Here is a 27,938-nt window from a genome sequence, read left to right on the forward strand (position 1 = left end):
GTACCTGTACTACTCTTTTTTTGCTCTGGGTTTTTTTTTTTTTCTTCTTTCTTTTGTATATTTTTGTGAACCTGGACTTTTTATTTGAAGATAAAAATTTTGGGTTTCTTTTAAAGCATCTATGCTTTTTTTTTAAGCTTAGATCAAGCTGTTGCAATACATATCTCTGAGAGAACTGTTTTCAGTGTGGAACTGGAGCTTCCACAATGCTACATCTAAATTCTTGTATGCTTCATTATGTGTCTTTTCCATTTATATTATATTCTAATATATCCATCTGCAGTTATCCTTGAAAAGTGTTTTTTAAACTACGTGAATGAAATTGACAGTTGTCAGCTGGGCAGAAGATATTTATTTTCAAATTTATAGTAAATGAGTACATGGCTGCATATACCTCTGTCAGTGATGGCTGACTGTGCTTCAAGTAGTAAATAACATTAGCCAGAGCTTCTCCTCCCTGCCTTGCTCTTAATCACTGCCAGCTCCTTTGCCATAGCAGACTGACCAGTCCTGACATGCATCTCTTTAACGTGGCCATGTGACTGTTAAAATCCAGGAGCTGAAGAGTTAAGGCACAAATAAAATCTCAAGTTCAGACTGTCAGCTTAGATAGTGCTTAGCAAGGGTCGAGGAAAAAAAGCCAGTTGTGATTTAGAAGAAAAACAGTGAGATTTGACCAATTCCATGGAATACCTTTCTTAGCCCCAGGGCAAGTGGAAGTGGTATATTAACCAAGGAACACAGCAGAGGAGGAAAAAGGCCAAATCACATTTCTTTGAAACAAAGAGGCTTTTTACCAGGAACAAGCCTTGATAAAAATTACAGTGGCATCGCAAGTCATTTCACCCGCTCTGCCTCAGGCTATATTAAAGCAGTGAGGAAATAGGGGATGCAGCAGCCCTGAAATACAAATACAGTAGTCCCGGGAGCGTTTTTAGTATAAATAATCCTTTTTAGAATAATGTAGTGGCTTTAAATAGGGCCAGGTGGTGGGTGCAACACCCAAGATTGCTTTGGAAGAGAGCAGAGGGAAGTGGGAGAGGGTACCTCTGTCTGGATGTGGGTACTTGCCCTGCGAACACCCATCTCCCTCATCCTTCCACATCTTCCCATATTCTGACTTAAACCAGAATCTGATGGTTTAAAAATAATGGATCTGTCAGGCTAAGCCATAAGAATACTGTGGTGTGACTGCGAATTGAATGGGTCTAAAACTGCCAGAGTTCCCTGGCATCGGGCGAATTTCCACTGGAGATCGTGAGATCCTACAAATGTGTCCACTCTTGCTTGACATTTATTCAGAGCTCCTTGGGCAGGTCCTGTAACCCCCCTGCAAAATGCTCAGGAAACCTACCTGTTTGGCAGCATTTGTTCTCAAAGTGTTAGGGGAGGTCTGGGTGTAGTGTCATTTGTTGAACTTGCTGTCATTTCTGTCCTACGCTTTGCAGAAAAAGTCTAGGAGCACTTTCTCAGTCAGAAGTGTCTTGTAAATAGACTTCAGTGGAAAAAAGCACTAGGATTAAACATACGCTTACTTCTTTGTCAGGTACTTTTGTTTTTCTTACAGAGAGGAAAGCCCGTCTTTAAAGAGCACTTGAGTCATCAGGAAAAAAATACCCCAAACAGTAGTGTCTGCAGAGGTGCTCACAGTGCCAACAGTTATTGAAACTCGGATACGAAACATTCTGAGGAGAAATAGAGAGAGATCTCTGCAGAGAATGGGGTTTAAAAAAAGTTGTGTTCCTTACTGTCATCACTTGCCCCATTAAAATTCCATTTTTTCATAGCAGTTAAGCATTGCTGTAATCCATCAGAACACTGGTAGCCGGAGGAAAGGTGCTTGGCCCAGGGGAGGGGTTCGGTTTTGTTCCCATAGCATCAGTAACGTGATTCCTCAGCCTAACGGTGGGAAGTGTTTGGTAGACCTCTAAGTCAGTCTTTGCTGAATTTTCTTGATTTGCATGTTCGAAATCTGACATGTTAAATGTGAGTTGGAAGTTGGCTGGATGGCTTTAGTTAGAAGCGTGTCTCAGACATGAAGGTCAGATGCAAATTTGAGGTTCAGTTGCCATTGTAGTGCGTGATTGTTGCAATGTTTTTTCCTCTGTAAAGCCGCGTCATCAATTTATGGGCAATTACTGTTAAGAAAAATCAGTTGGTAATTCCTACTTTATAAAGGTTCTGAAAAAAGGACTAACAAAGTGGTCACAAGGCTCTCTAGATGTCCAGAAGATGCGCAGGACACAGAAAACACGATTACTTGTGACTCTCATTGTGGTTTCCAGGCCACCGCTGGCTTGGCGGGCTGTAGAGGCCAGTTAAGGATCTGGGGGAGCGCTGAAATAAAACTCAAAGCCAGTCAAGGGCTGGCTGTAAAACCCCACGGCATTCCCTCTGCTTCGGAAGCAAATCCGTAGAAAGCTGGAAAGCCATTTCCAGTTGATTTTTGAACACAAGCCTCTGCTCCTAGCCCCGTCTAATCTGTCTCTGTGGTTAACACCTCTCTAGGAGGGAACTCTTCACGGTCTTGTTGGAGATCCCTCTCTGCAGAGCCCTGCCTGTTCGTAGTCGTAGGCTTGGGCCAGTGACACGGCGTTCTAATGAGGAAAAGTGGAGGGTTTTGAGTACAAACTCGGGAGCAGCAGCCAAAGCCAGGGTACTTTCCAACAACAGGTAAAGCAAGCCTCTGCCCCCCAAACCCAGGAATTACCTGGTTGAAACGTGTCCGGTGTCGGAAGCAGGCAGATCTGCTGCTACCCCCAGGCAAGCAGCAAGCATGGCAGGGAGGACTGAGCTGGGGTGCAGGAGTTTTTGCCCCGATCTTCACTTGACTTTCAGGTCTGGCAAAAACATGATTCTTGGGTCAAACCAAAGTTTGAGGCTGCTGCAAAAATGTGTCCATGAATTTTGTGAATAACAGCTCCATCGGTCGTACACAGCTGTGGGAGGACTCAGCTCAGTGACCGTGTGGGGGTTATGTTCTGCTAAGAGGTCTCGAGCTGGCATGGTTTGATTTGGCTTAACCAACACAGACATTGTGGGGTGGCAAATTTGGGGACCTCTTTTGCAGTGGGACTGTGCATTCTACTTCTGCTGTTCATAATTAAAAAGTATGTGAGATAATTATAAAGACTTTCAAATACTGAGTTTTAAAAACTTGATTGGCCTAATTCATTGGAAAAAATGCAACAAGTTTTACAGATTTTTTTGGCTTGAAACTAGGAGGGGTAGATGGTAGAAAATAGCCTGAGTACAAAGCAGGCTTGAAATACAAGTCTAAAAATCTGGTAAATTTGTGCATATCTGAATTTGAAACAAAAACTATATAGTGTTATGAGTGTTGAGGAAAATATGGTTTGCAGAATACAGCACTACCCGGGATGGTAAAAATAGTATGAAACAATTTTTCACTGTTTGTGCAGAGCTCTGCTGTTTATTATGCAATATAAAATTGGTGAGCTTCACTGGAATTTTTTTTGGCCAGGGATGGAAAATCCAACTTATATAGTGGCATTAAAATGTGTGCCTCTGTGCCTCTGAAAATAGAGCTCTGCTTTTGACACCCACCTCACGGCTCAGTCCTCTGTCCTGCATTGATTCACTGATTCCCTTTTATTCGGTAGAGTCTGTTGACAGTGTCCCTTTCCCTGCTCTGCCCTCCCTCTCCTCCTCCATGCCTGGGGTATGTTTGTCTGGCTCACGTTAGGAAATATAAATTGTTATCGATTAATATTAATATTTAGCATGTTTGTGAAAATGTCTTTTCCCACTGCTATTAATCTGCTATGTTAATAATGCCAGGACTCCTGTTCTGGACCCTGGGGAACCCACAGTGAGTTGAATGACAATGAGACGGTGACAACAGCCGAAAAGCTTTCACTTGGCAAAGATGTGAATTCCAATTGCAAGGTCTCCTTTTGGAGACTTACAAATGCTTTATTCTTGCTCTGTGGTTTGACATCCAGGACTGAGAGAAATATCCAGCATCATTTGTTAGTTTTTGGAGAGCTAGTCTAGCTGCATTGATTTATTTATTCTAAATAGGTAACATTTCTCTTAGAGGAGAATTTCTCTCGCAGTCGTTTTTAAAGTTCCTCATTACTGCATTTCCAGCCCAGAAATTTCTGTAGAATTGGAGTATTTCTATAGTTTTACAGATTTTCAAAGAGGAGGTGTTTTGTAGCAAAAATAAGCAAACCCCTGAAAAGCAATTATGATTTTTCTTTATGAAGTGGAGCATTTTCTTTAGGCTTTCATCTCCCCCTTTGCAGATTTTCTTTCTGTTGTATTATTTCTATAGATTCTTCACAAGTGTTTGTTACGACTGTATGTGTAGTACACTGTACATTTCTTGTGCCACTTCATTGGAGCTATTATGCTGTAAATAGTTTAGAGACAGAAATCCCAAAGGCTAATATTTTTTCCAGTGGTTTTAATAATAGGATAGTAGAGCTTTTTTCCTTAAAAGAACCTACTTTATTTGCTGCATCCAAATATGCATGGAATTAATTTTTTAACATAGCACAATTTGTAGAAATGTCATCTTGAATTCAAATATAAAACAAAATACTAAATACAGAGAGATCAGGTGAAGGGTAGCTATGGACAACAGCATTCTCTGAGGAGTTTGATTCTGAACGGATCTTATGTGGAAATATTTTTGATGCCTGGCTGAACTAGACTTGTACTGGAAATATAATACTGGCATTTAGTGGAGGGTAATTTGGACACTTTCCCTGCTGGTTTTACTAGAGGAAAATGCATATTAAGGAACACATTGAAATACTGTTTCAAGCTTTATTCTTCACTTCTGCCAGCAGAAATCTCTTAATAAAAGAAAACACTTAATTTTTTGCTTAAAACCAAAGGCACTTTAAATCCTTAATACCTCTTCTTTTACAGCCAAGTTCCGAAGCAACTATTTTTTTAGAATGTTTTTCAAAAAATACATCGAGTTAACTCTTGTGCTCTGTACTCAGTCATTATCTGACTTCTAATCTGAGGTGTTTTCTGTTTCTTTTTAATGAAAGGACTTGAATATGCTTTGAGAGGTGTAATTACAACCAAGACAAAACAGACCATAAATGTGAAACCTGAAAAATGAATACAGAAATTAAACATGGTGTTGTGTTTGCAAATGTTTAGTTTTTACCATAGTCCTTTTCGTTTGTCCTGTCTCCTCCTGCCTCGTCCCTCATGGTCTCCATCTCTGAATAACTCCGCCGTTCTTAGTATTCTTCGGGACTGATTTTTTAAAATGTATTCTGCAGCAGTTCTGCATTACACAGGGGTTCGGGGAAGTTTCATGTACTATGTCCTTAAACACCAATCGCAAAGCTGGAGTAATCTGAATGATAGAGTGGGACACTCAAATACAGGAGTGTCTGCGAAAGTGTCCCGTTGCGAGAGAAGTGCACGTAGCTTCCTCTTTTCTGAATTTTTACACAGGAGATGTGTTAAAACTTATGTCTCCTTTGGACTTAATTTCAATGACATGTATAAATAAAATTTTCCCTGAGTAGTCCTGCAAGTGCGAGTGTTTTGGGATAGCATATTTTGCCTGGGTTTGTCAGAACAGGCGTTAATTGCCATGAAGGCTGCTCCTGAGTTACAGGGAGCTTGGCAGTCCGGTTTTTGAGTGGCTGGGTCCGTCAGGACTGGGTTACCTGACCACTGATTTGCAGGATCCTTTTTACAAAGTCAGCATCTTCCTGCTTCTTGAGCATTCCTGAAATACTGTGCTTCGTAGCGTGTGAGTAAAATGTATTTACAGTGTTGTAAGGGAAAATACAGAGCAGCGAGCTAAGAGAGCTGGAGTTTGGATGTCAGCTAGAGATGGGTAAGAATCAGCTCAGATCTGACTGTGTATCCAAAGGATTGGAGATAAGCAGAATCTGAACTTCATATGCACACCTATTCAGTGGAATTTAGCTGGCTGGTTTGTCAGTTAGAACAAAGCCAGTAATTTGTGACTTAGCCTGTCGCAACTGCGCGGCCGTTCTGTCTTCAGCAGGGAGTATGAAATAGCAGATCTTCCCCTCGGACCATTTTCGTTGTCGCTAGTTCCTTTTAATTGTAGTGTTTTGAGTGCTTTTAGATAATAAAGTCAGGGAGCCTGTGAAAACCTCTGGATTTGTTCAGAAGAAGAAACAGGCTTACTTCACTGAGAAGTATATCTAATGTGCTTTATGTGTTGGTGTCATCTCTTATTCAAGGCCCAGGATTTAGGGGCTGGAAAAAAATCAAGAGATAACTGAAGGGAAGGAAAATACTATTTAAAGCTGGATATTTCTGGATATGTTCAGCATCTATGGAAGAAAAAATAGGCAAAAATCAGAGCAAGTTATAGCAGAAATGCCCATTAAACTAAAAAAATCAAATGGAGGATTGTATTAGCAGCATAATTGCTCAAAGGTCAAAACAGATGGTGTGGCACTCCTTTGGCACAGTGGCATGGTGGCAAAACCACTTCCCACTTGCGTCCACTTCACTCCCTGCACATTTATTGCCCAAGTCTTTTTTTCAGCTGTAAAACTTGTGAAGATGAAGGGTTTTCATGAATGAATGACAGAGAAAAAAGCCATTTGTAAATGTTCCTTTAAAGCAGAATGAACTTTTCCTGCTGCGGCAGTCAAGAGCCGTATAGAAAACCTTTTGGAGCATGGCCCCGTAGTCCGAGAGCCATGCAGGTGTGCGCAGGGGCTTGCTCTGCGGCAGTTTCTGTTTTGGTTGCTGGATGTGTTGCTTTCTGACCAGCATCCACTAGCAAATGCTGTAGGCACCGGTACGGCTCAGATGGAGGAGAAAGGCTCTTGCAGTGAATGGAAGGAAGAAGTTGCATGACAGGCTCAAGAATCTTACCGAACTTATTCTTTATTGTCCTTTCTTTGCCACCATTAAAATTAAATGAATATTGTCTGTGGATGGATGAAAAGCCATTTTCGTATGGCCATGAAGCACTTTAATGCTTCAGTCCACATCCTTAACGAAAGAGGACTAATTCTTGTCACCACAGTTTTGGCACTAATTTGCATCCTTTCTGGCAGCAGGAGACCCAGATATTCTAGACTAGCTTCCAGAGATGGTCTTGCATTGAATTTTAGGTCTTTGGCTTGCGTATGCAAGCTCTTTCAAGCGTTCCTAATACCAGCTGTTCTTTTCTTTAGTCCGAAGGTTCCCAGCGTGTTGTGGGAAATGCGCCTTTGTAGGTGAACGGTCTTGCCAGCAGTGGGCAGCTGGTTACCTTCCCCAGCAGGGCGACTGGGAAGCCATTCCTAGATGACCTGAATAATGGAGTCTTGTTGAGGATTGTGTCAATACCTTGACGTTTTTGTTTAGATGCTGCCGTTTGCAAAGCATGCTGCAGAAGACCTGCGTCCTAGAGAACGTGAGCCTGTGTGAGATGGGATGGCAGTTCCTGGTGCTGCAAAATGCTTGAAATTTGTGGAAATCGGGCTTTGTAACCAAGGCCAGGCAGACTCAGTCCAAGTAGGGACTAGGTTTCTGATTTTCTATTGTATTTCAGCTGTGGCCATCAGGTGGCAATCTGATCACTAAGATCATTCACTGTTCTGAAGCCACTGTTTGGGTGGGTGCTGTTTGATGCTTTTGAGTGTCCTTTGGAATTTATGGATGTGTCTTCCGAGTTGTGGTCTGCACCTGGCTGTCAGCTTTCCGCCCTGTTCAGGATGAAGCGAGAGCAGGGAGCAAGGTTCATGCAGAATGTCGAATGGAAGAAGGCAGGGCAGAGGAGAGGTACTTGCTAGAATTTACCTGAACTAAATTATAGATGGGCAGCACAATATTCAGAGGTAATGAACCCTGTCAGTTGTTGGCAGTAGTTAAGCACATACTTGCTTAATGTAAGTATTTGCACTCTTGGCTGAATTAGGCTGTAATGTTGACAATTCCTTCCAGCTCTGCTGGTCTACAGATTGGTCATAAAAATGACTATTTTTGCTCATGAAACATACTAACAGTACAGCAAATAGAGACAGAATCCTGTCGCCCCAGAGTTAAAAATGTAGGTGACTTTGTTTTCTGGATGTGTGAAATATTCCATGCCTTCTTTCTAAAGTAACACTATACCTGGAATTTTTTGTTTGATTGTTTTGTTTTCTTCCCTGAGGAATGTTTCTAAAGGAAAATCCACACAGTGCAGGAGCCTCGATACATTCCATGGAGTTGTAAAGGTGGTGGCAACGGTCCCTCTTCGGGTTGGGAAAGATGTTTGAGGTCACCCACTGCTCTTCCCCTAGAACTAGAAAAATGGAAATGAATCCCAGGGAAGTTCTGACCTAGTGGGTGTTTTACTGACTTTATGCTGGTGGCAGGGGGGTTTGAACTGGGTGATCTTCAAGGTCGCTTCCAACCCAAACTGTTCTGTGATTCTGTGATTTTATAATAGCCCAAAAGCAAACAGTTCTAGACAATACTATAGTTTTAATACCTGTATGCGCTTCTGAACTTACAGCTAGGAAGGAGTTGCAAAGTTTGAATAATTAAGTAAAAAAAAAAACTTTCAGCAACTAATTAATCCCTAAAGAAAAAGAGTCTGTCAATCTATCACTGTGTCATTTCAGTCTTAAGTATGAAGTCTTAATTATGTGTGCATATTTGTATTTTCTGTTCTTTTTTTGGGCCTGCAATTCCAGGTTAGCTTCTGAGGCAAAGCATGAGTTCAGTGGGTGCCTGCAGTTCTTCTCGTTGTTATTTAAAAAATGAAAATACCTGTCTTTTGCACATATGTTGTATTAATACAGACCAATTTGACAAGAGCATCCTCTGACCGGGCAGCATTGTGGACTTCAGCCTGTTGTTGTTTCATGCACAAGTCCAAAGGAGCTGTTTTCTGTGAACATCCCGTTCTGGAGCTGTCTGCCAAACTGGAGCTTGGAACGTCACCCTGGGTCAGCCAGCAGCACAGTGCCATGGCGTATGACCAAAGTGTGATGGGCTCAGTCCCGTGTTCTCTCTGCTCTGAAGATTCCTGTTGCTCGTGATGGGAGTTCTGAGAACAGAAGGAATGTGGGATTGGGCCCAGTTTTATATTTATTTTCAAGGTCAGTGAAATTCAAGGCAGATTGTGCTTACTGATCAGATGTTGGTTGCCCAATATTAATTCATTCTTGGTGTGTTCTGTAAGTGTCCCTAGCGAAGGAGTCAGAGATGTTCTTTGCAGTGTCTGTGAACGTAGAAGATGCTCGGTCTTTTCAGATAAGTAGATATTTCCTTAGCAGAATTTTAAATAACAACAATAATATTAATAAACCTATCAAAAACCTAATACAAAACCTACAGAAAAACCCACCCGAAGTCTAACGCGTTGTTTCTTTTACCACCATTTCCTTTAATGTCAGACTTTCTTTTTCTGTCATTACAGCTGCTAAATAGATTATTCATGAGGTCTCTACCAATGCTAAAGCTTCACTCTCTTTGTTGGAAGAACCTCATTGGTGTCACACAGATTTTAAGCCTGTGCCCATATCTGATTATCTGTGGAAACAACCTTTCAATGGGTCTTTTTATTGAGTAATTTTGCTAGTGAGCTTTGAGGGGCTAATTTTAGTTTCATGACAATAACAATAAGGTCAAGTTGTATTTCTGTACTGCTTTTCACATAACCAGACATTCCAGAGCCTTGAAATACTTGCCATTAGAAGAGGGGCAGATGTAGGACAGCGTGGTTGTCATCAGTGAACGGCCACATCCCACATGCCGCTCTCGAATAGCAGCCAGCTGATTTGCGATGAAGCTCAGTAGAACTGAAGATTGTTCCTAAACAACAAGATGCTCTCTGCTGCTTTTTTTTTTTTAACCAGTTGTGTGACATCTAGAGTAATGCTGAGAGGAGCACTGAAGTTGATAAGTGGTACAGTATGCCGTAAGAGCAATCTAGAGGATTCTGCCGTGCAGTGATTATAGGCCTATCAGCAGTGCAACAACCAGAAATGAAGGAGGCTTAGTACTGAAGAAATAGTGTGAATAGATGGACTTGTCACAGATGCTTCAACTCTAATCAAAACTAAACCCCAGCTGCTGAATTTCCCTAAAATCCCTGGAATAAACACCCTGTGGAAAAGATCTGCTAGCACGTCTGCATGTTTTAGTGAAACCTGCCTGCTGCCTCTGGAAGCTCCTGCGCAGCAGGACTTGCCGCGTTAGAGGTGCGCTCGGGGGCTCGCAGCCTGGGGTTCTGCCCAGGTGATGTTCTGGCGAGGCAGGTCCAGCTGGTGGGAAGGGCAGAGCAGGAGCCATGCGGATCCCGGGCAGGCACAGGCCAGGAGCCCGTTCTGACCGAACGGCTCTGCCTGGCAGCGCACAAAAGCAGCGACAGGTACAGGAACGGCTCCCTTCCCTCTGACAGCCCCGGCTGTTAATAAATACGATGTAAAAGCTGTTGATCCAAGTATTTGGCTGTGGTGACAAACCCGACGTGCATACATAAACACCTGTTGGGTGATTCTGCTCAGCCAGGTGCCATACGGTATCTCTTGTGTCAGGACTATCACGACCTGAAAATGGGCTGTTTCGTTGTCATTTCATGCCTGTTGCCAGTCCCCAATAACTGATTTTAGCAACCAGAAAGGGAGAAGGAAAAGATTGCCTGTGTTTCATGTTTTTTCTCTTGAAATATGAGGTTAGTCAGATGTGGGTTCAACTTCAGCTTAAATTGAAATTTAATCAGAACTGGCCTTATTGTCCCACAGAAGAAATTCAATTAACAGTGTTCAGCAGCGAGGTGTCTTTATACTTGTAGCATTTGAAAATTTTTACAGGTCGTGCTCCAATAAACCTAGTTTTGCTTTTCAACTCGGTTGGAATTCCTGTTTCTTAAGTGCAAAAGAGGCTAATCATAGAGTAGAAAATAATTTGACTTGCTAATACTAGGAGAGAAAACATTTACAGCAACCACAAGTATTTTCAGGATTATGGAGTATATCATACTTATGAAAGCTTGTTTCTGGCGACATGTTTGAGTAAGGAGGGTTGCACTTTCAGCAGAGGAAACATTTGTAAGCTGTAGCAGGCAGTTCTCTGTATTTCTCAAAAGCTGGAGCAAAAAAATGTTGGCAAAGGAATCAAAATCCTCTTCTTTAGTAAAGTCTGCCACCAGGTTTCTTAGGCATGAACTCAGGAAAATCTTTATTAGGCATAAAAAAAAAAAATGGAGGAGGAGATGTCTTTCACACAGAAGGTGTATTCTGAGGGTACAGAAGAGCTGCAGTATGTGCACCTTAGTCGAGCCTTGCTTTTTCAGCTATTCTTCCCTGATGGTTTCTATTTGGCAGCAAGAACTGTCTTCCATGCTGCAGTGAAAACTGTAATTTTTGTTGGGTGCTGTTTCCCCCCGATGACATCAGAGGTCAGTCATTAATATGCACTGTGGGAGTCCCTCTCGTTTCGGCGTGGCCCACAATGCGGCGGTTGTTGGACTTGTTATCATAGTGGAAACTACTGTGCAATGAAAGCACAGTCATGCTGCCTCATGTTTAATTGAGAGATGGCAAATCTGTTCCCAAAATACTTCAACTACTTGTATTGTATGACAAATGTGTTTTTCTTTTCCCCTTCATCTGTTTCCCTCCCCCCCTTTTTTCCTTTTCAGATGAAAAAAAAAAGCTCCATTTTCGTTACATGTGAATGTTGTAGCTTAGCAATTGACTCGTCTTGGAAAAACCCCTAAACTTTATTACCCTCCGAGTCTACCGTTTTCACTCTTAAGCTTCCCCTCTCTTGGGTATTTCAGGCTCCCTGAGACTTGGGGGATTTTTTTCCTCCGTTTTTCTTTTCTTTAGGATGTTCAGAAGTGGTTGTGTGATTTGCTTCTGAAGCTTATTTCGTGTTCGTACTGACGTTCGGCGGCGGTGTAGGGGTGTGCTCGTAGGGCCGGGTCAGCAGGGACGCCTGTAGCCTCTGGAGGGTCAGACAGGCCCCAGCCACGCTCGGTATTTCTGTTAGCATGGGGGAGTCCAGAAGCCTGGTTCTCGGCTGAGATACCACGACTCTTTCCTTACCTGCCGTAGCTCTGCTGCCTCTTTGTAGTAAGAGTTCATGTTCTGAAATGCTGGAGCCTACCGAGAGGTGCTTCCGGACAGTCACCACTCCTCTGATGGGAGGGCTCGGGAATTACTTCGGGTATTGCGCATTTTTTTCGATCAGGAGCAGTTTCTCAGTCTCTGCATACTTATCTGATTGGTGAAAATTATTTAACATTAAATTAATGAATTAGACCATCTCCATAGCAATTTATTCCTATCAGGTAGAGTTTCCAGAATCAGAACTGGAAAGATCAGCTGAGTTTTCGGTTAGTGCTGCTCAGCTGCTCAAAGCTTGCCTGTTTCCAAGTCCGTTTATTTATCTGTCTCGGTTGCTTGCCACTTCTTTTGCACTGTTCCCACTATTAAATCTGATTCTGCGTTTCAGTGTGCCTCTTTTAGAGGCTCTGCTCTGAGGCTGCCCTGTTAGAATAATACTTTGGTGCATAAGTAAGCAGTGTTTGCAATTCCCTGAGATGCTTTCCATCGCGACAGATAGGGTATCTTCTGTTTAGTGTTGGAAAAACTGGGCACTGGCAAACATCCCTTTTTGCTCTGTGAAATACAGAACTGGAAGGAAGTAATAATTCATGCTGAGTTCCAATTAATGGCTGAAATTGTATGCTACAAAGCTGATTGGAATACTTGTTTTTTTGTTAATTCAGGATTAATTTGTGATTAATAACTACGGATTTATTATGGTGTAGCTACAACTAACTTTAAATGTAATTTTATGTGAGCTATTTTTGCTTTACACAATCATAATTTGCTTACTCACTGGTACTGGAATATTACTTTAACATTTTACCCAACTTTGTTAAAACTACAGGGTTTTTTGTTAGCTAAACCCTCTATATTTGGAAGTAATATAAATTCTGTTTCAGTCTGATACGAGGCCTGTGAACATCCGTTCATCACATTCAATTCAAATAGGGTATTCTAATATGCTAACGAGCACTCCAATTAATGTGGCAAAAACTTTGAAGATACATAGTAATTATTTTTTTTTGTTTCCTAATAGCTTTCGGGGAAGATGTCTGAAACTTACTTTCTTCTTAATCTCAAACTGTTGGAGTGAAAATGCTCATTTTTAGTTAGGGGGAAATTTCATTAGTGGTCTTTGTGCACTGGGAAGCTGGAACTACAGTCTGTAGGTATATTGTGTTTCAGGTATGGGAAGTATAAGATACAAGAGCCCAAATCTAATAGCTCTGTTTAAGAGGTTTATGATGCTTGAATAAGTGTTCGTTTAAGTACAGCATATGATGTTAAAGTATTATACTTTATATGACGAAGATCGTAAAATCTGAACAAGGCCCAGTGTAGCACTAACAATCTGAAGAGGTAAAAGCATCCCAAAGTTTAAGTCTGTTGTCTGGCGTGGAGTTCCTTTGGAAAATTTCTCTCTGATTTAGCACTCACTTGGATGATCCTGGGATCCTCTAGCCAGTTCTAATATAGATAGTTCAAAAAAGTTGTTGAAAAACCACAGATGGTTCAGTCAGGAGTCTTTAAAGGGTTGAAAACACACATTTCAGTGAAAGATATTCTATCCTCTGTAGCTCATTCAAGAGGTTAAGAGGTGACATCCTCAAAAATTGAAAAGGGAGAGATGTTGAATGCGGAAGGTAGAAAGGAGGCAGACGGCTTGCCGGGGGAGAGGAGACAAAGGGGTTTATAATTCCCCCATTAGCGCTTGCTGGCGAGCCGTGGGCTTTGTGTGTGCGTGGGGGCTGCTGTGCCAGCCCTGTTCCCTGGACAGTCATCGGCACCGGGCAGAAGCGGAGCAGCGTACCACGGCTTGCTGGCCATTGCTGGAAAATCTTAAAGTGGGGGGGTTCAGCCTAAAAGAGAAGCTGTGCACCACCTTGTGATCTTGAAGATGGAAATAATTCAGAGGAGTCCTGTGGTCTTAAGTAATGCAGGAGGTCTTATGGAATTAGCACAAATCCTCTCTCCTGTCCTTAAAATCTGTCAGTGAGGTATGTCTTGGCAGATCTGTTGGTTGGTTTACGATGCACCTCTGCATCGCGGCGTAGCAGCTCTCTAGCGCAGCAGACCAGCTCGGCTCAGGAAATCAGTCGTCAAGGTTTTATCATCAGAATGCAGGTGCTGCAGTGGATAACAGAAACTGGTGACGTGGGTTTTGGTTTCTGTTTAAGACAGCAGCTTGCGTATTTTTTTCTGTTCTCCCCTAAACTGCTTGTTTTGGCTGCCCAGAGAACATTTCAGAATGATTGCTACAATTATAAGCCTGTAACATCAAGCCTTAAAAACCCAAAGAATTTAAAGATTTTATAAATGGAAAAAAAAAGTACTATTATGTAGCATATTTTTTGAGTCTTAAGCAGAACTCCAGTTCTTGACCCTCCAGCAAGCTAGGGGAGAGTGACTGGAAGCACTTCTGTTGTAACTGAAGCCTGGTTAGCAGTGACTGTGGGCCCGTGTTTGGACTGCGAACTGTGGCGATGCTGCTGCAAATTACCCTGCCCCGGGTTTGTACACTTAGTGGAAAAAAAAAAAAATCACCTCCATTGCTAGTTAGTATTGGTGTTAGTGAGGTTCGAGTTCTGGTGAAGGTCCTTGCTTCAGACAGGAACGGCGGTGGCAATCCTGCAGACTGAAGGCTCTTTCCTTTCTGTTCCACCTTTGGAGAGAGGAGGAGGATGCTTTCCGTGTGAAGGTCATCGGCTGAGACCCGGGGTTCATTTTCCAGCTCTGTAGCAACCTGTTTATTCTCTCTGTGGCTGTCTCTCATCTGTAAGACTCTCTAAACCATTCCTCCTTCTGTCTCTTTGTAAGGCCTTTAAAGAAGGGGCTGGTTAATCAGACCGAACAGGAGCTTCCAGCACTGGTATCACAGTCGTAACTGCATTTCATAAGGATAAGCGTATTCCAGACACAAGTACCTCAGAATGTGGTTTGACTGTGGGTATTTCACTGTATACAAGTCCAAGGGGAAGTTGGTCAAAACCCAGAGTTTTCTGTCTTTGAGGAATTTTGTAAAAAAAAAAAAATAAAATAATAAAAAAAAATTTGAAAATCATATTAATTTTATAATCAAAAGAGTTAAATTTCAAAATTTTATATGATCAGGAAAGCAAAGGAGGAAAGGGGACAATTAATTTGAAATGATTGGGGTGTTTGGTTCTGAAAATAGAAAAATGAAATGTGTCCTTGGGTGCTGAGATCTGCCATGCGCTCAGCTATGACCCCCTGCATTTACTGGCCCCGTGACGGAGAGGGAAGCGTCACAGGAGCTCCAGCTGTGTTGCCCGGGCTCCTGGTGTGGAAATGTGGCCGAGTCTCTGCTAGAACTGCAGGTCAGGGGGGCTTGTAGACCCCCATCTGCGCAGCAGGGGGTAGCTGGGGGAAGCCCTGCGAGTCCTTACGGCGAGGCTGCCTTGGGAGACGGACCTCTTCGGCTGATCCAGCAATGAATTTGGAGGAAATGCGGCAGTTCCTTAGCAGAGCTGCAGCCAGCTAGCAGAGTTCTGCCGTGAAATCCCTGAAATGCGTGTCTGAATGGAGCATTTTGGATTCAGCAGACTAACATTTTCCGGTTGAAAGTGTTTTTCTGAAAACTTTTTAGTGAAGTTCTTTCTGTGCTCACAGCCTTTTTTCTTATTTAGTTTTCTTTCAGTGCATTCTGGTAAACATGTCTCAGATTATTTGTTTTTGGCAAGTGATGGAAGAGGAGGGGGTGTTTGAAGAATATTTTTAGCTTGTACAAGCCAATATCAAACCAGAAAATGGATGCGTGTTGTTACAGGTTTAATAATGGAATTGACTTGTAATTCTCTGAAGTGTAATAATTTGTTGCTGGAAAATGAAGCTTAAAAATCCTTGCAGGATTAAGGGTATTTACTGGGGGGGTGGAGAGGCTGTTTGTTTTCCCCAAACACACACGCACGCACTCATGCTCCCTTCCTATCCTCCAGACTAATTTGATTCCCAGTCTTTTGTAGGCACTGAGCTGAACAGTGCTGTGATTATACTGAAGATGCTAAGCCTGAAAGATGTGACATGATATTTCTAACTGGATGCAGTTACCAGTTCTGGCTAGTAACTTTAACTCCTCCTACTTAAAATTTTGCCTTTATTCTATATAGATCCCATTCAAATCTTCTTAGGTGTTTGTGGGTTTTTTTCCTACTACCTTATACAACTGAAGAAGTTGAGGCATAGGAAAAACAGCTGCAGTTCTGCTGATGCTTTTGTGGAAAGGCCGCATAAATCATTATTTTATAAAAGGAAAAAGAAATCGTGACTCGCCTTCAGAATTCTTACATCCTGAATAGTATGAAATTAAATAAGCATTTTAGGCCTGTGTTTTTTAAGTGCTTGGGTTTCTTTTTAAAGAATAACGCTATAATACTACTTGGGTTACTCTGTCTGGTTTATGAGATGTTGTGTGGAGCAGAAGAACGTGTACAGCTTTTCCCTGCTTTTCTCTGACCATTGTAGCACTATTGCAAACCAGCTCCCCGTCCCGTGGAGTTCAGTGGAACAAAAGCTGTGCTGTGGTTGAGCGCGTAGCTTAAAATGCTCACTAGTTAAGGATGTAGGACCCACTAGTCTTAAGGTAGTGTTACAAACTGGTGATGCTGTTGTTACACCTGAAGAGGTACAATGCTGAGATGGAGCTGGAAGGTCCCGTCAGCCATGGCTTCCGTTGTGTGGCGCATTGAACCCAAGAAGCCCAAAGACTAGGCAAGCAGTTCCTGCCAAACTTAGGTCGGGTTTTACCTTAATTTCTCTTTTATTTCCTCTACAAAATATACTGAGCCAGTTAATAAATGGTCAGAGGGAGCCTCAAGCACCTCTTCTGGGTTTTCTTCCCTCTTTCCGTTATTGAAGACAACCGCTCCAGTAACCCTGATCCCGTATAACGTGACAGGCCTGCAGGTAGCTTCCACCTCATCCTTCAGTAGCACTGAATATTGTGCAGCCAGTATGAGTATTCTTACCTCAGTTCTACCCGAGTTCTGTAGGTGAGGATTATCTCTTTTTCTGCCACTACTTCTGTCCTTAAAGCATGCAAACCAGCCGTTCTGAAACTTTGTCCCAAGAAGAGATTAACTAATGTTCACGTGAGTATTTCAGTGTGTTTTGTTCTGCTGTTTCCCCTTTTAGGTGACAGCGAGATTGTAAATAATATGTACGAGACCGACCCTGATCTCCTTGCTGGCGAAAGTGCAGAGGAGGAAACAGAGGACAGTATTATGTCCCCCATTCCTGTCGGACCTCCATCACCCTTTCCCACCAGTGAGGACTTCACTCCCAAGGAGGGCTCACCTTATGAAGCTCCCGTCTACATTCCTGATGACATTCCAATCCCACCAGATTTTGAACTCAGAGAATCTTCGATTCCAGGGGCAGGGCTAGGGATTTGGGCCAAAAAGAAGATTGAAGCTGGGGAGAGATTTGGACCCTATATGACAGTACAGAGGAGCACATTAAAGGAAACAAACTTTGGATGGGAGGTAAGCATGCTGAATGTGATGATCACATTCATTTGTCTTCTGTGCAAACTGTTCGTAAAGCTAGACTGAGTCCTGACTGGCCGGGGGACAGAAGTAGTGACTTTGCTAATGCTGTGTTCCCCTGCGTTGTTTTGCATCCCTGATTACGTGCAGTATTTAAAAAGCAGCAGAAATCCTTTTTAAGATAGCTTCTTGGGCTACAAATACTGCTCTAGCACCATTTTTAGAAGGTTGGTTTTAAATGATGTTGGGTCACTTCTTAAAGCGCTTGTCATTTTCAAACTGTGTTCAGAACTTGTCACAATGGAAGAAATATGATTAGTCGCATCATGTTTTGTAGTTGGGTGTGTTACCTTTGACTTCCAGTCCATGTCAGCTGTGCAGGCATTATTAACTGGTCGTAGAAAAATAGCATGTACCCATTAACACCCTAGATGTTCTTGAGTTCTTGTTCTGCAGCAAAGATAAAGAAATGTGAAAGTCATTTTCCCCGTAAGAGCTAACCGAAACTCAATCTTCAATAGGAAAAACACTGCTATCCCAGAACTCATATCTTTCTCCCTGTGTTTCTGGGGTTCTCTCAGAAACCATCTTATTCTCTTCTGCTCCTACATTCTTGATTTGAAAGTATCCGTGCCCCTAAGAATTCTCATAAATTGTAGGGATTCTGTGAACAGTGAAATGTAGCCTAGGATTTATGCTCTGCGTCCGCAGTCCCATCCCAGTGCGTCCCGTGTCCATTATACAATAGATAATTGCTTCTCTGTGGTAGCCCGAACATCCGCCCCGGCAGCGCAATGCCCCCGCTGCGCGTCGATCCCATCTGCTGTCTTTTGTCCTGCGGAAGAGGCTGCGCTGGGGCAGCTGGCTCGGGGACTCACGTGCTGTTTGACAGGCTAGCCCCGTCCCTCAAAATATGGGGAAGCTGAATTTTACCTCCCTTTTGCCCTGAGTGAAGCAGGAACCTGGCCTGTTTTCTCCGGCGGCCACTAACTGACGTGAAGCTGTGGTTTAAAAACTGTTGGAGTACAGAGGTGGGAAGCAATTAAGGGATAAAATGGTCAGAATTACCAAGTGGGCATGCCAACAGTGCAATCACAGAAGCCCGTTTTCTTAGAAAATGAGATCAAAAAGGCCAGACTTAAGCATTAACATCGTAAATGGTGTCTGATTATATTTACGCTCTCGATTGTCAAGTCTGAAAAATCAGCGAATAGTTAGATTCTGTATGTCCAGATGTTTTTATTTACTTTTTTAATGTGTCAAAAGTGCAGGAAAAAGCAAAAAACACTTGCTATCAAAACAAAACTCAGTCCTGTTTTGTTATTCTGCAGCAGGAAATGTCTGAAGAGCTAAAATCAAAGTTTGGTTGAATGCGTCGAGAGTTTCCTTTTCTCTCTCCTAATGCAGGGAAAGAAGGGAAATTCAGCTGAGAGTTTTGATTCCCTCTCCCCCTGCCGATGGCGTTCCTCAGAAGTACGTCTTTGTTAGCTGCCTTTCTCGTGAATATCATACAGAGTATTTGCTTAGTATTACTGTATTGGCTTCAAAACCTGATTTTTTTTGGTGGGTAGGGGAGGAATCTGTTAATATCCGGGCAATACTTCTCTGTTTCAAGGAGGCTATAGGTATGAGGCAGCTTGAGATTACCAAATGTACTGGTCACATGAAGGGCTGTCGGAAACAAAGCACAATTTTCCTCCAGGAATATGCAGTATTGATTATTTGTATGCTGCAGTGTGGAAGTGGCTCCTACAGAAAGGTGAATTCTGTTGTGCTAAGCCCAGTATTTATAGGTGGCATTTGGTTTTGTTTTTTTAAAGACAATGGTTTTTTTGGAACAAAGTGCTATTCTCCTTGGCTGCTGGAAGTCAGACCAAATCTGAGTAATGCAAATCATTTTCTCTATGACCTTGGCAAAACTTTGTCCTTGTGTTTTATATTTCTGATAAAAGTTTGTGTTTACATTCATGTTTTTAAGAAATGTTCCCTATGTCCATTCTGCACTGAATGCCAGGCCTGATATAAGCCGTCTCTATTAACTTCAGTCTACGTTGACTTTGCGATACTATTTATTTTTGTAGTGTAATTGAACAAACTTTCTTTCTCTGTGGTACGTCTCACATTTCAGCGGCATTCTTTTATTCTCTGGTTTGGCAGGTACGTTTCATACCTGAGAGGGAGGACTATTTGTCCTCCATCAGATGTCCTCAAACACTGTCTTAGACCCACCCTGACACTATCTCTTTTGACCTTGCTTGTACTTGCAGATACCTCTTGAAGTTTTCCACTTCCCAGTATGTTTAAAGAAAGTTAAGAAATCTGGTTTTAGTCACTCAGTACCTTCATCATTTCACTTGGGAACAACACACGCAAATACTGTCATGGGCTAAACAGGAATTCATGAAATAAATGCTCTCTCTGCCTGCGTGTTGGGTTCTGAGCCGTTTCCTTTGAGTGTAAGGTTGGAAAAGCCTGAAAGAGGTGTTCTAGGCAGCTTTACGTGATGTCACTTGTGCCAGCAAATTGTGACTGGGGATGTGTGTCCACCCTCTGTTAATACAATTGAGCAGGCAGACAACTGGCAGCAAGAGAAAAAAAGAAGAGTTTTTTGCCATCCTGTAACTTGTTGACTAGACTTTGGGCTCTGTGTGTTGTTTCTTACAGTAGTGATGGATCTAACAAGTCTAGGTGTACCTAGTACAAGTAGTGTACCATGAGAAGTGTTTCTCATGTAGTCTGACATTTTGTGGCAGTACTTCTCTGTAACTTGAAGTTTTGACTTGCAGTGACTTGAAAGCTGAATGCTGTTGTAAGGCTTCCTACCCCTAACTGCTTATCACTGGCTGATTGAGATATTACTGTTATACTGCAGTGGCCTGCTCTGATAGATATAGTAGTACTTTTACTTCAGGATAGATACCTGTTCTTCACACGCAGCCTTCTTCTCTATTCATATTTCTCAGTTCATATCCTATAGTTTATACTCTATGACACCACTTCTGTGAACGCCAACCCCCCCCAGATCCTGAAAAACTGGTCTTTTGTGTGTTTTTAGTGATAATCGGTTCCTTAATTTTGGTAATGTTTCTTCCTTTTGCACAAAAAGTTCTCGCCCTTCATCACAGGAAATTTGTTGTCAGACTTTGAATGCGAGAGTGCCACTAGAGGTGGTAGTATCTAAGAGTGCTTTACATCTCGTTTTGAAGTGGGCATTCGTTAGCAACATCTTGGTTCTTAGGAACTGATGTTTATGTTGTATAGGGCGCATCTTTGTGCTTAGAAATGCGTATCTGGCCTCTGAACATGGTCACGCTGCAGGTTTCCTCCTATCTTTGGACTTGTGCCCGTCTGCAAGGAGCCCCGGTCTGCTGGAGACAGCACGAAGGGTTGGGCAGTGCTGGCAGATGTCGAGGTAGAGTCTTTGTGTGTAGGCATGTAGGAAGGCATGTTTTTATTGTTATTCCATGGATTTTGTTAGTTAAAGGTTAAGCATGCTAATTCAGCATATTAAAATACAATACATTTAAAAAAAAATAAAATGCTTGAGTTTGTACTTGACAGTTAAGATCTGTTTTTCCTGATTTCTGTAATTAAAAAAGTCCATTTTGAGGGGCATTAAGGGCTTTCATTTGAAAATGGATCTCTCTCTTCTACCCAAGACATAAACACTGCAGAAATAGCTTTCTCTCTTCAAACTTCAGTAAGACAGATTTGTGAAAATTAAAATGAAACAAAACAGTTAACTGTATTTTTTTCAAAGTCCTCAAGAAACACGGGCTCCTGTTTGGAGGTCGGGGCCAGCTCTTTTTTCATCTAAACTGTTTGATCCAGACCTGGCTCTGATGTAAAACATCTAGCTCCAGGAGGTAAAAGAAGAATGCTATTTGCTGAAACTTTCAGCTTTACTCATTATTTCGCCTAATAGCCTACAACCTTGTAGGGAACAGGAGTGCATTCTGCTGTGTCTTACTTGCCATATCTTGAAAAAAAGATATGTAATTTTTTTTATTATAGAAGTTTTTCCTTTCAGCCAGACTGGAGGGAATATTTGCTTTGTGGAATATGTTTTTAAAAATATTCTTTAAATTAAACCGCACCTACTATTCAAGGGCTTTTTTAACATGGGATGGCAGTGAGTGATTCATGCTCATTTCATAAAAATAAATGAGATGTGTCGGTCTTCCGGCCCCCACCCCCTCGTAGAGATGATTCAAGAAGTGCTTGTATAGGATGGTGTGCTGTGTGTTTTCCCTCTGTGCCTCGTTCCCTGACACTACTGTGCTGAGCATGTTTATCTACCTTTTTCTCCTTAAAAGACACCACCCAAACTAAAAGCCTTGTGATTATTTAGTGTGACGTGATTGCATTTCTGCTCTGCTCTCCTGATCCTATTACTTCCTTGCCTGCTGACACAGAACATACCATTCAGAGTACCCCAAATAAATCACAGCGTGTTTTCACTTTATTGCCTCTGGGACCTAAAAAAGAAAAAAAAAAAAAAAACCCCACAAAAAAATGCGTAATGATTTTGATCACTTTGAGTAAATAATGATATTTATCATAGCACTGTTTATTTTGCTAATTGAGAGAAGAATGGGAATCACATCCCGGAGGGAAATTTAGAGACTGAATTCTAGGGAATTTGGAAGCAATCAGATATGCTTTTAGCTCAGTCTGCTTCACAGGGTAAATACCATTAATGAAATATAGTTATTAGTTCATTTGTTTCAATTCACATTTTGAGAGAGATTATTTGCTGAAACACAAGAGAACTTCTGTTACACTAAAATGTAAGAGGCAGACTTCTTTACATGTGAAAAATAAGTACTTTCATTTAATACTTTAGGGTGAGGATAGAAGCTGTCCCATGAAAGACAAATAACCGTGGAAAAAATAAGAGCCGGCAGCTAAGGATGCAGCAGGCATTCTTGGCTTCACATCTGTACCAGTGGAAAGCTCTGCTGTTTTCTGAACATGCTTTGTAGCGTCAGTGATTCAGAGCAGTTCAGCGTCCCTGTTCCCACAAAACAGAATATTTAAATTTTGATGTGACGGTCTTGTTTGTTTGTTTGTTTGTTTGTTTTTAAGAAATACTTATTAGGGCCAAGGAAAATTTACTTCACATGGCTGGCCTTGGTTTGCTGAGAGGAGAATTATACTATATTTCCTTGAGTGTTAAAAATATTAAAATAGGAAGGAGACTCTAAGCACTTTTTTAACTGTGGTGGTTTTGCCATGCTTCCGGGTTAATAGAACACACAGCCCAAATTCCCTCATTTCACTTTAGAAGTTGATACGTTTTGTTCAAGTGCAGCATGTTTTTCTCTGTGCTGTTTCTTAACAAAAGATGCTAAAAGCAGTATGAGTCCTTAAACGAGCAAAGAAATCCCCAAACCTGTTTGCACTCATCTCTTGCTAACGTTCTTTCAGCTTTTAGACTGAAAGGATGTGATGACATTTCCTTGTAGTTTTTCTTCATGTGTCTTCTGATTCATTCATTTTCTCTGGCCTCTGCCTTTTCCTTTGGCTTGAGAATAATGTTACTATAACAGCTTCTATCGCTCAGGGAGAACGAGCTTATGAATTGCTGTTTTCAAAACCACATCTCATGCTCTAGCAGGGAGTGAGCAGTCCTGGAAGTCATGAAGAATGGTGTGCATGGCCATTCCTTAGATGGGGTGTGCTACCCACGCAGGAAACACTTCCCATGCAGGGTTACTTCACAATTTCTCCCAAAAGCTGTGTTTGGCTAAAATAGTTCTGTAGAAGAGAGAATCTATGGGTCCCTAAGGTAATCAGAGTGTAAGAGCACTCTGGGACTTCCCAGGTATGCCCTTAGCCGCTGGCAGTTGCTAACAGGCATTCGTAGGTAGAATGCTCATATCCATCCCCTATAAAACTGCAGATAAACTTTTGCTTTAGACTGAAACCTGGCACCTCAGTGAAAAAAATTAATCTCAAGGAGGAAAAAGAACTTACTGAACTCTAAATACTCCAAAAACTGTGTGATTTGGGGCCAATAAAGTTGCTCAACTTTGTATGTGCTAGATACTGTCCCCTTTCCAGGGAACAACTGTGGTGAGAACATCGGTCCTTTGATTTTCTCCGCAGTGTATGGCCTTTGTTCTGGTGTTAGGAGACCATCGTGAGGAAGGGGAAGAGGCAGCTTCCAGGTCCTGTCAATTGTTAGGCAGCTTCCTATGCCTGGTATTAAAAACATGCCAGTAGGCACATGCTGCTGGCTTTTGATTCAGAAAGAGAGGCAACAAAGAAGAAGCGGGGAGGGGTGTGGGGGAACTGCTTGTTGTATCAAAGGCAAAAACCCATATTCCACAACTGAATCTGCTGGGGAGGAGTTAATGTATTAATTTCAACACTGGATAGAAAGGAAAAATGCACCTTATGACATCCAAGTGAAATGACTGAAATTTGTACCATTTTTTTTATGTTTCACCAAATGCTTCAATGTCAGGGTTAAAAGAGTAAGTCTTTTTTAAGGCCAAGAATGCCAAGATATCTTGCTCTATCTTAGGCACTTCTCTAAAACATGGGTATATAAGGAATTAAGGAAAAAAAGAAGAGACAGGGGAAGGGAATGACTAAGAATACCTCCTGATATTTCTCCTTTATTTCCATAAGGGGTAATAACTCATGAGCAATCCGGCAGAGGGCACTTTCTTTAAATAGAACATTCTGATTCACAAGCAGAAAAAGGAAATAAATATTTTCTTTTCGTCTTCGAGAGACATCCATGAATACCAGCTTCTGAAACAGTATTTTATCATCCACACTTAAAAAAAAAAAGGAGGAAAAGAAAATCCCACGAAAAGCTCAGGGTTTGAAAAATAGCTCTTTTCGTTGTCAAAAGCCTTGCAGAATACAGGCCACCAGTTCTTCCTCTGGAATGTTAACCTTCATAGAAATCCAACCTCTATTTTGTCCGTTCCCAGAAAAGCCTGTGTGATGGAGTGTTGGAACACAGTAGGCTTTTGTAAAGGAAATGATCAATAAGTTGGAGTTAAACCAGAAGCATACGGGGAGCTTTAAAGGCGGCATCACCCTTTCAGTTGCAATTTCAGACAGTGGAAGCAATGCGAAATAACTCGCTGTACAGTTCCTAGGCTGCTTCTACGTGGTAGTCAGGGATGCGTTTGCTGTTTGAGAAGACAGTCCTGGTGCTGCTTCCCAGCAGGTAATGTACGGGTGATAGTGTGGTGTCGAGGACTCCAGCGTAAGCTAGAAACAGAGGAACGTACCCGAGTTCTCTAGTGAACTTGGGAACTGTCTGCCAGCGTCGGAGCGGCCGCACCTTCCCTGCCCGCAGGTGGGCTACCCTCGCCTCACTTCTGCTGTCCTGGCTGGGTGAGGGACCCTGGCCGGCTGAACGGTTTAGGTGTTCACCAGCGGTTCTCCAGGGGTCCTTTTTCTGTGCGGCTTATCCTTAGCCCCCGAGTTCCAGTAACCTTGTGCTAAGCCATGAGAGAAAGTCATTACTCAGCTTTGAGTCCAGGCTGGAGTAGTTAAAGCTGTGTTTAGGCTCCAAAGGTTTGTGGCACTAGCAAACCTTTCAGTGAACCTCATTTGGGTTCCTCAAGGTTTAAATTAAATTTCTTCACTTCGATCTGTATGATACAAGAATTAAAACTGGTAGATTTTCCAGAGTAAAATGTGCTGTTAATTACTTTTAGAGAAAGGGGAAATCACGTTCTCTGCTTAATTTGGCACTGTCCTCCTCTTCCCATAGTAAATATGGAGCAGCACCGCAGCTTTGGAGAACTGCTAAGTGTAGCAACTCTTACTTTGTGGGATTTAGCACTTCACACATTTTGGCACTTCGATTGCTTCTTACTTGGCTCTGGCAGTGCAAGGGCGGTATGTTGTTGTGTATGGAGATGAAAATGAGAAATTGAGTCTATCGCTCTTCCTGAAGTAGTGTGACGTCGGTGTGTCTTTGTCCTTCATTTGTTAACGTATCATTTAATTATTCATCCTTTCCTTTTTTTTGTGTATTTCATCACAGCAAAGTGCTGGGACCTGTACAAAAGGAGACAGTCCTTGTACTGAAAGCTCACAGCTTTAAAAAACATGGGTTGTTTATCCAAGGAAGGTGCGAAGCTAAGTTAGAGTCACATTTAGAAATATGAATGGAAGAAGCGTGTCTGCAGGAGGAGATCTCGTGGTCAGGCAAGGTGGTGAATTGACCAGTGAGAGCGGAAGGAGCGTTTCCGTGCGTAGGGCTGCCTTTGGAAACTTTATTACTAATGGTGTGCTTTGTGTCTCAAGTTGTGACTAAGGCGAGCTTCTTTGCAAAGTGTCTGTGTGAAATCACAGAATCACAGAATAGTAGGGGTTGGAAGGGACCTCTGTGGGTCATCTAGTCCAACCCCCCTGCCGAAGCAGGGTCACCTACAGCAGGCTGCTCAGGACCTTGTCCAGGCGGGTCTTGAATATCTCCAGAGAAGGAGACTCCGCAGCCTCCCTGGGCAGCCTGTTCCAGGGCTCCGTCACCCTCAGAGGGAAGAAGTTCTTCCTCATGTTCAGACGGAACTTCCTGTGCCTCAGTTTGTGCCCATTGCCCCTTGTCCTGTCACTGGGCACCACTGAAAAGAGCTTGGCCCCATCCTCCTGACCCCCACCCTTCAGATATTTGTAGGCATTTATAAGGTCCCCTCGCAGCCTTCTCTTCTTCAGGCTGAACAAGCCCAGTTCCCTCAACCTCTCCTCGTAGGGGAGATGCTCCAGTCCCCTCACCATCCTTGTAGCCCTCCGCTGGACTCTCTCCAGTAGCTCTTCAATACCCACCTCGACTCATTTGTGCATCTCTCTTCGTTTCCTGGCGCTCTCGGTCCTGTCTGCAAGCAGACAGCTAACGAGATGGCCGGAGGCACGGGCCTGAGGGGAGGCTGGTCAGCATAGCGGGGTTCCAGGCTGGCAGCAGGACGCTGGGCCCACGGGCTGCGTTTGCGCCGATCGGAGACATGCACGTTCAAGTGGGATGTGTAAATAAGGGAGAGGCGTCTCTCTCGCAAGGAAAGCCAATCTGTGTACACAGCGGGAAGCACAGACTAGAGAGCGGTTCGTCAGAACTTGCCGTCACTTACTCTCTTTGCCCCAGAAATGTGCAAAATGTGCTGAAAAAAATGAAAGCGCTTTTCACTGAAGAGTATTCTCACCCAGATGTCCTGCTCGTGCACGCTCTTTAGTGGGGCTTATTTAGGCTCCTCTTGGCAATGTGCTGCTAGTGAAGCAGATCTGCAGTGTGTCCTGGAATCAGTGCAATGCCTCGTAAATGATGCGGTGGTTCAGAAGCCTCGATCTTTAAGAATCACCTTTGTGTTTAACGTCTTTCATAACCTTTCTGGTATAGAAAGTGCAGCATTCAGCCCACTCGTGCCTGCGTTTGTACTGACGCAGTTTGTTCAGCACACAGAAGTGGGTATTTTCTTCCTTTTGATCTGATTAGCCAGGAGTGTGTTTCTTCACTTTCAGATAATGCCTGGGCAAGTCGTTGGTTTAATTGTACATCTTATTGTGTCATCCCTGTTCAATCATGTTCAAAAATACCTACATTTCACCCTTGTCCCCCACCTCCCTTTTCCCATTTAGATCTCACTGAAGTCCATTCTACCTTATCAGCACAGTAATTTCATGAGCAGAGCTAGGATTTCTGCCGTTTAGGCCCCGGCCATTGTCTGTCGCAGCTGCAGTCAAGATAAACCCTCACCCAGAACAAAGTTGGAATGACCTTTTACAAGCAGAATCTGCCTTGTTTCCCTCCAGACTAATTTATCAGCCTTCATTTCAGCCTAGTCTCTCAGCAGAGGCCTGAAAGAACATTACAGAGAGCATGAATGAACAGGGGGATTAAGATGCTTGGCTAGTCCCTCTTTTTCATCAGACACCTTCTGGATTTACTGAGATGTAAGCTGTAAATGACCGTAAGTGGTGAACTGCCTTAAACTTGGAGTAAGGGAAAGGGAAGGGGTGGGGGGAGGGGGGGGATCGCCAAAGCCAAATGTTTGGAAAAGAACAGTGATGTGGGGGACTGGATAAACCTCCTGTCTTGAAGTCAGAAAGTGGCAGGTCTGAGCAGTAAGCAACTTCCCGGTGGCTCTGCTGGCCGTTACCCGGCGGGCTCCGTGTTGTCGGCCAGTCTGTCCCCAGAGGGGCAGGGAGGGCTTCAGGCCCTGCAGAAAACGGCCTCACAGCCCGACGGCCTCCAGGTTTTCAGAGCTGTTAACGAGGGATTCTTGCAAATTTAAATCCAATTCATTGATTTAAAGCAAATTTTTAAAACTGGATTACATATGTATATACTAGAGTATTTTTGTGCTGCAGACCAGCAAAAATTTTATTGGGAGCATGATTTCAACACTGCAAGAGCTGACTTTTTTTTAAAGTGAACTTGACA

General features: G+C 42.7%; 1 protein-coding gene across 1 annotated transcript in view; it reads left to right on the plus strand.

Annotated features, from left to right (window-relative positions):
* Positions 1 to 27,938, plus strand: part of ARHGEF16 (Rho guanine nucleotide exchange factor 16) — a 350,362-nt gene that overhangs the window by 107,086 nt on the left and 215,338 nt on the right. Inside the window, exon 2 of the mRNA XM_075437221.1 lies at positions 17,175 to 17,524. Coding sequence (XP_075293336.1) covers positions 17,175 to 17,524 — 350 coding nt within the window. The remainder of the gene's footprint in view (positions 1 to 17,174; positions 17,525 to 27,938) is intronic.

Source organism: Opisthocomus hoazin, chromosome 16, assembly GCF_030867145.1.
Source record: "Opisthocomus hoazin isolate bOpiHoa1 chromosome 16, bOpiHoa1.hap1, whole genome shotgun sequence".
In the NCBI taxonomy this organism is placed as follows: domain Eukaryota; kingdom Metazoa; phylum Chordata; class Aves; order Opisthocomiformes; family Opisthocomidae; genus Opisthocomus; species Opisthocomus hoazin.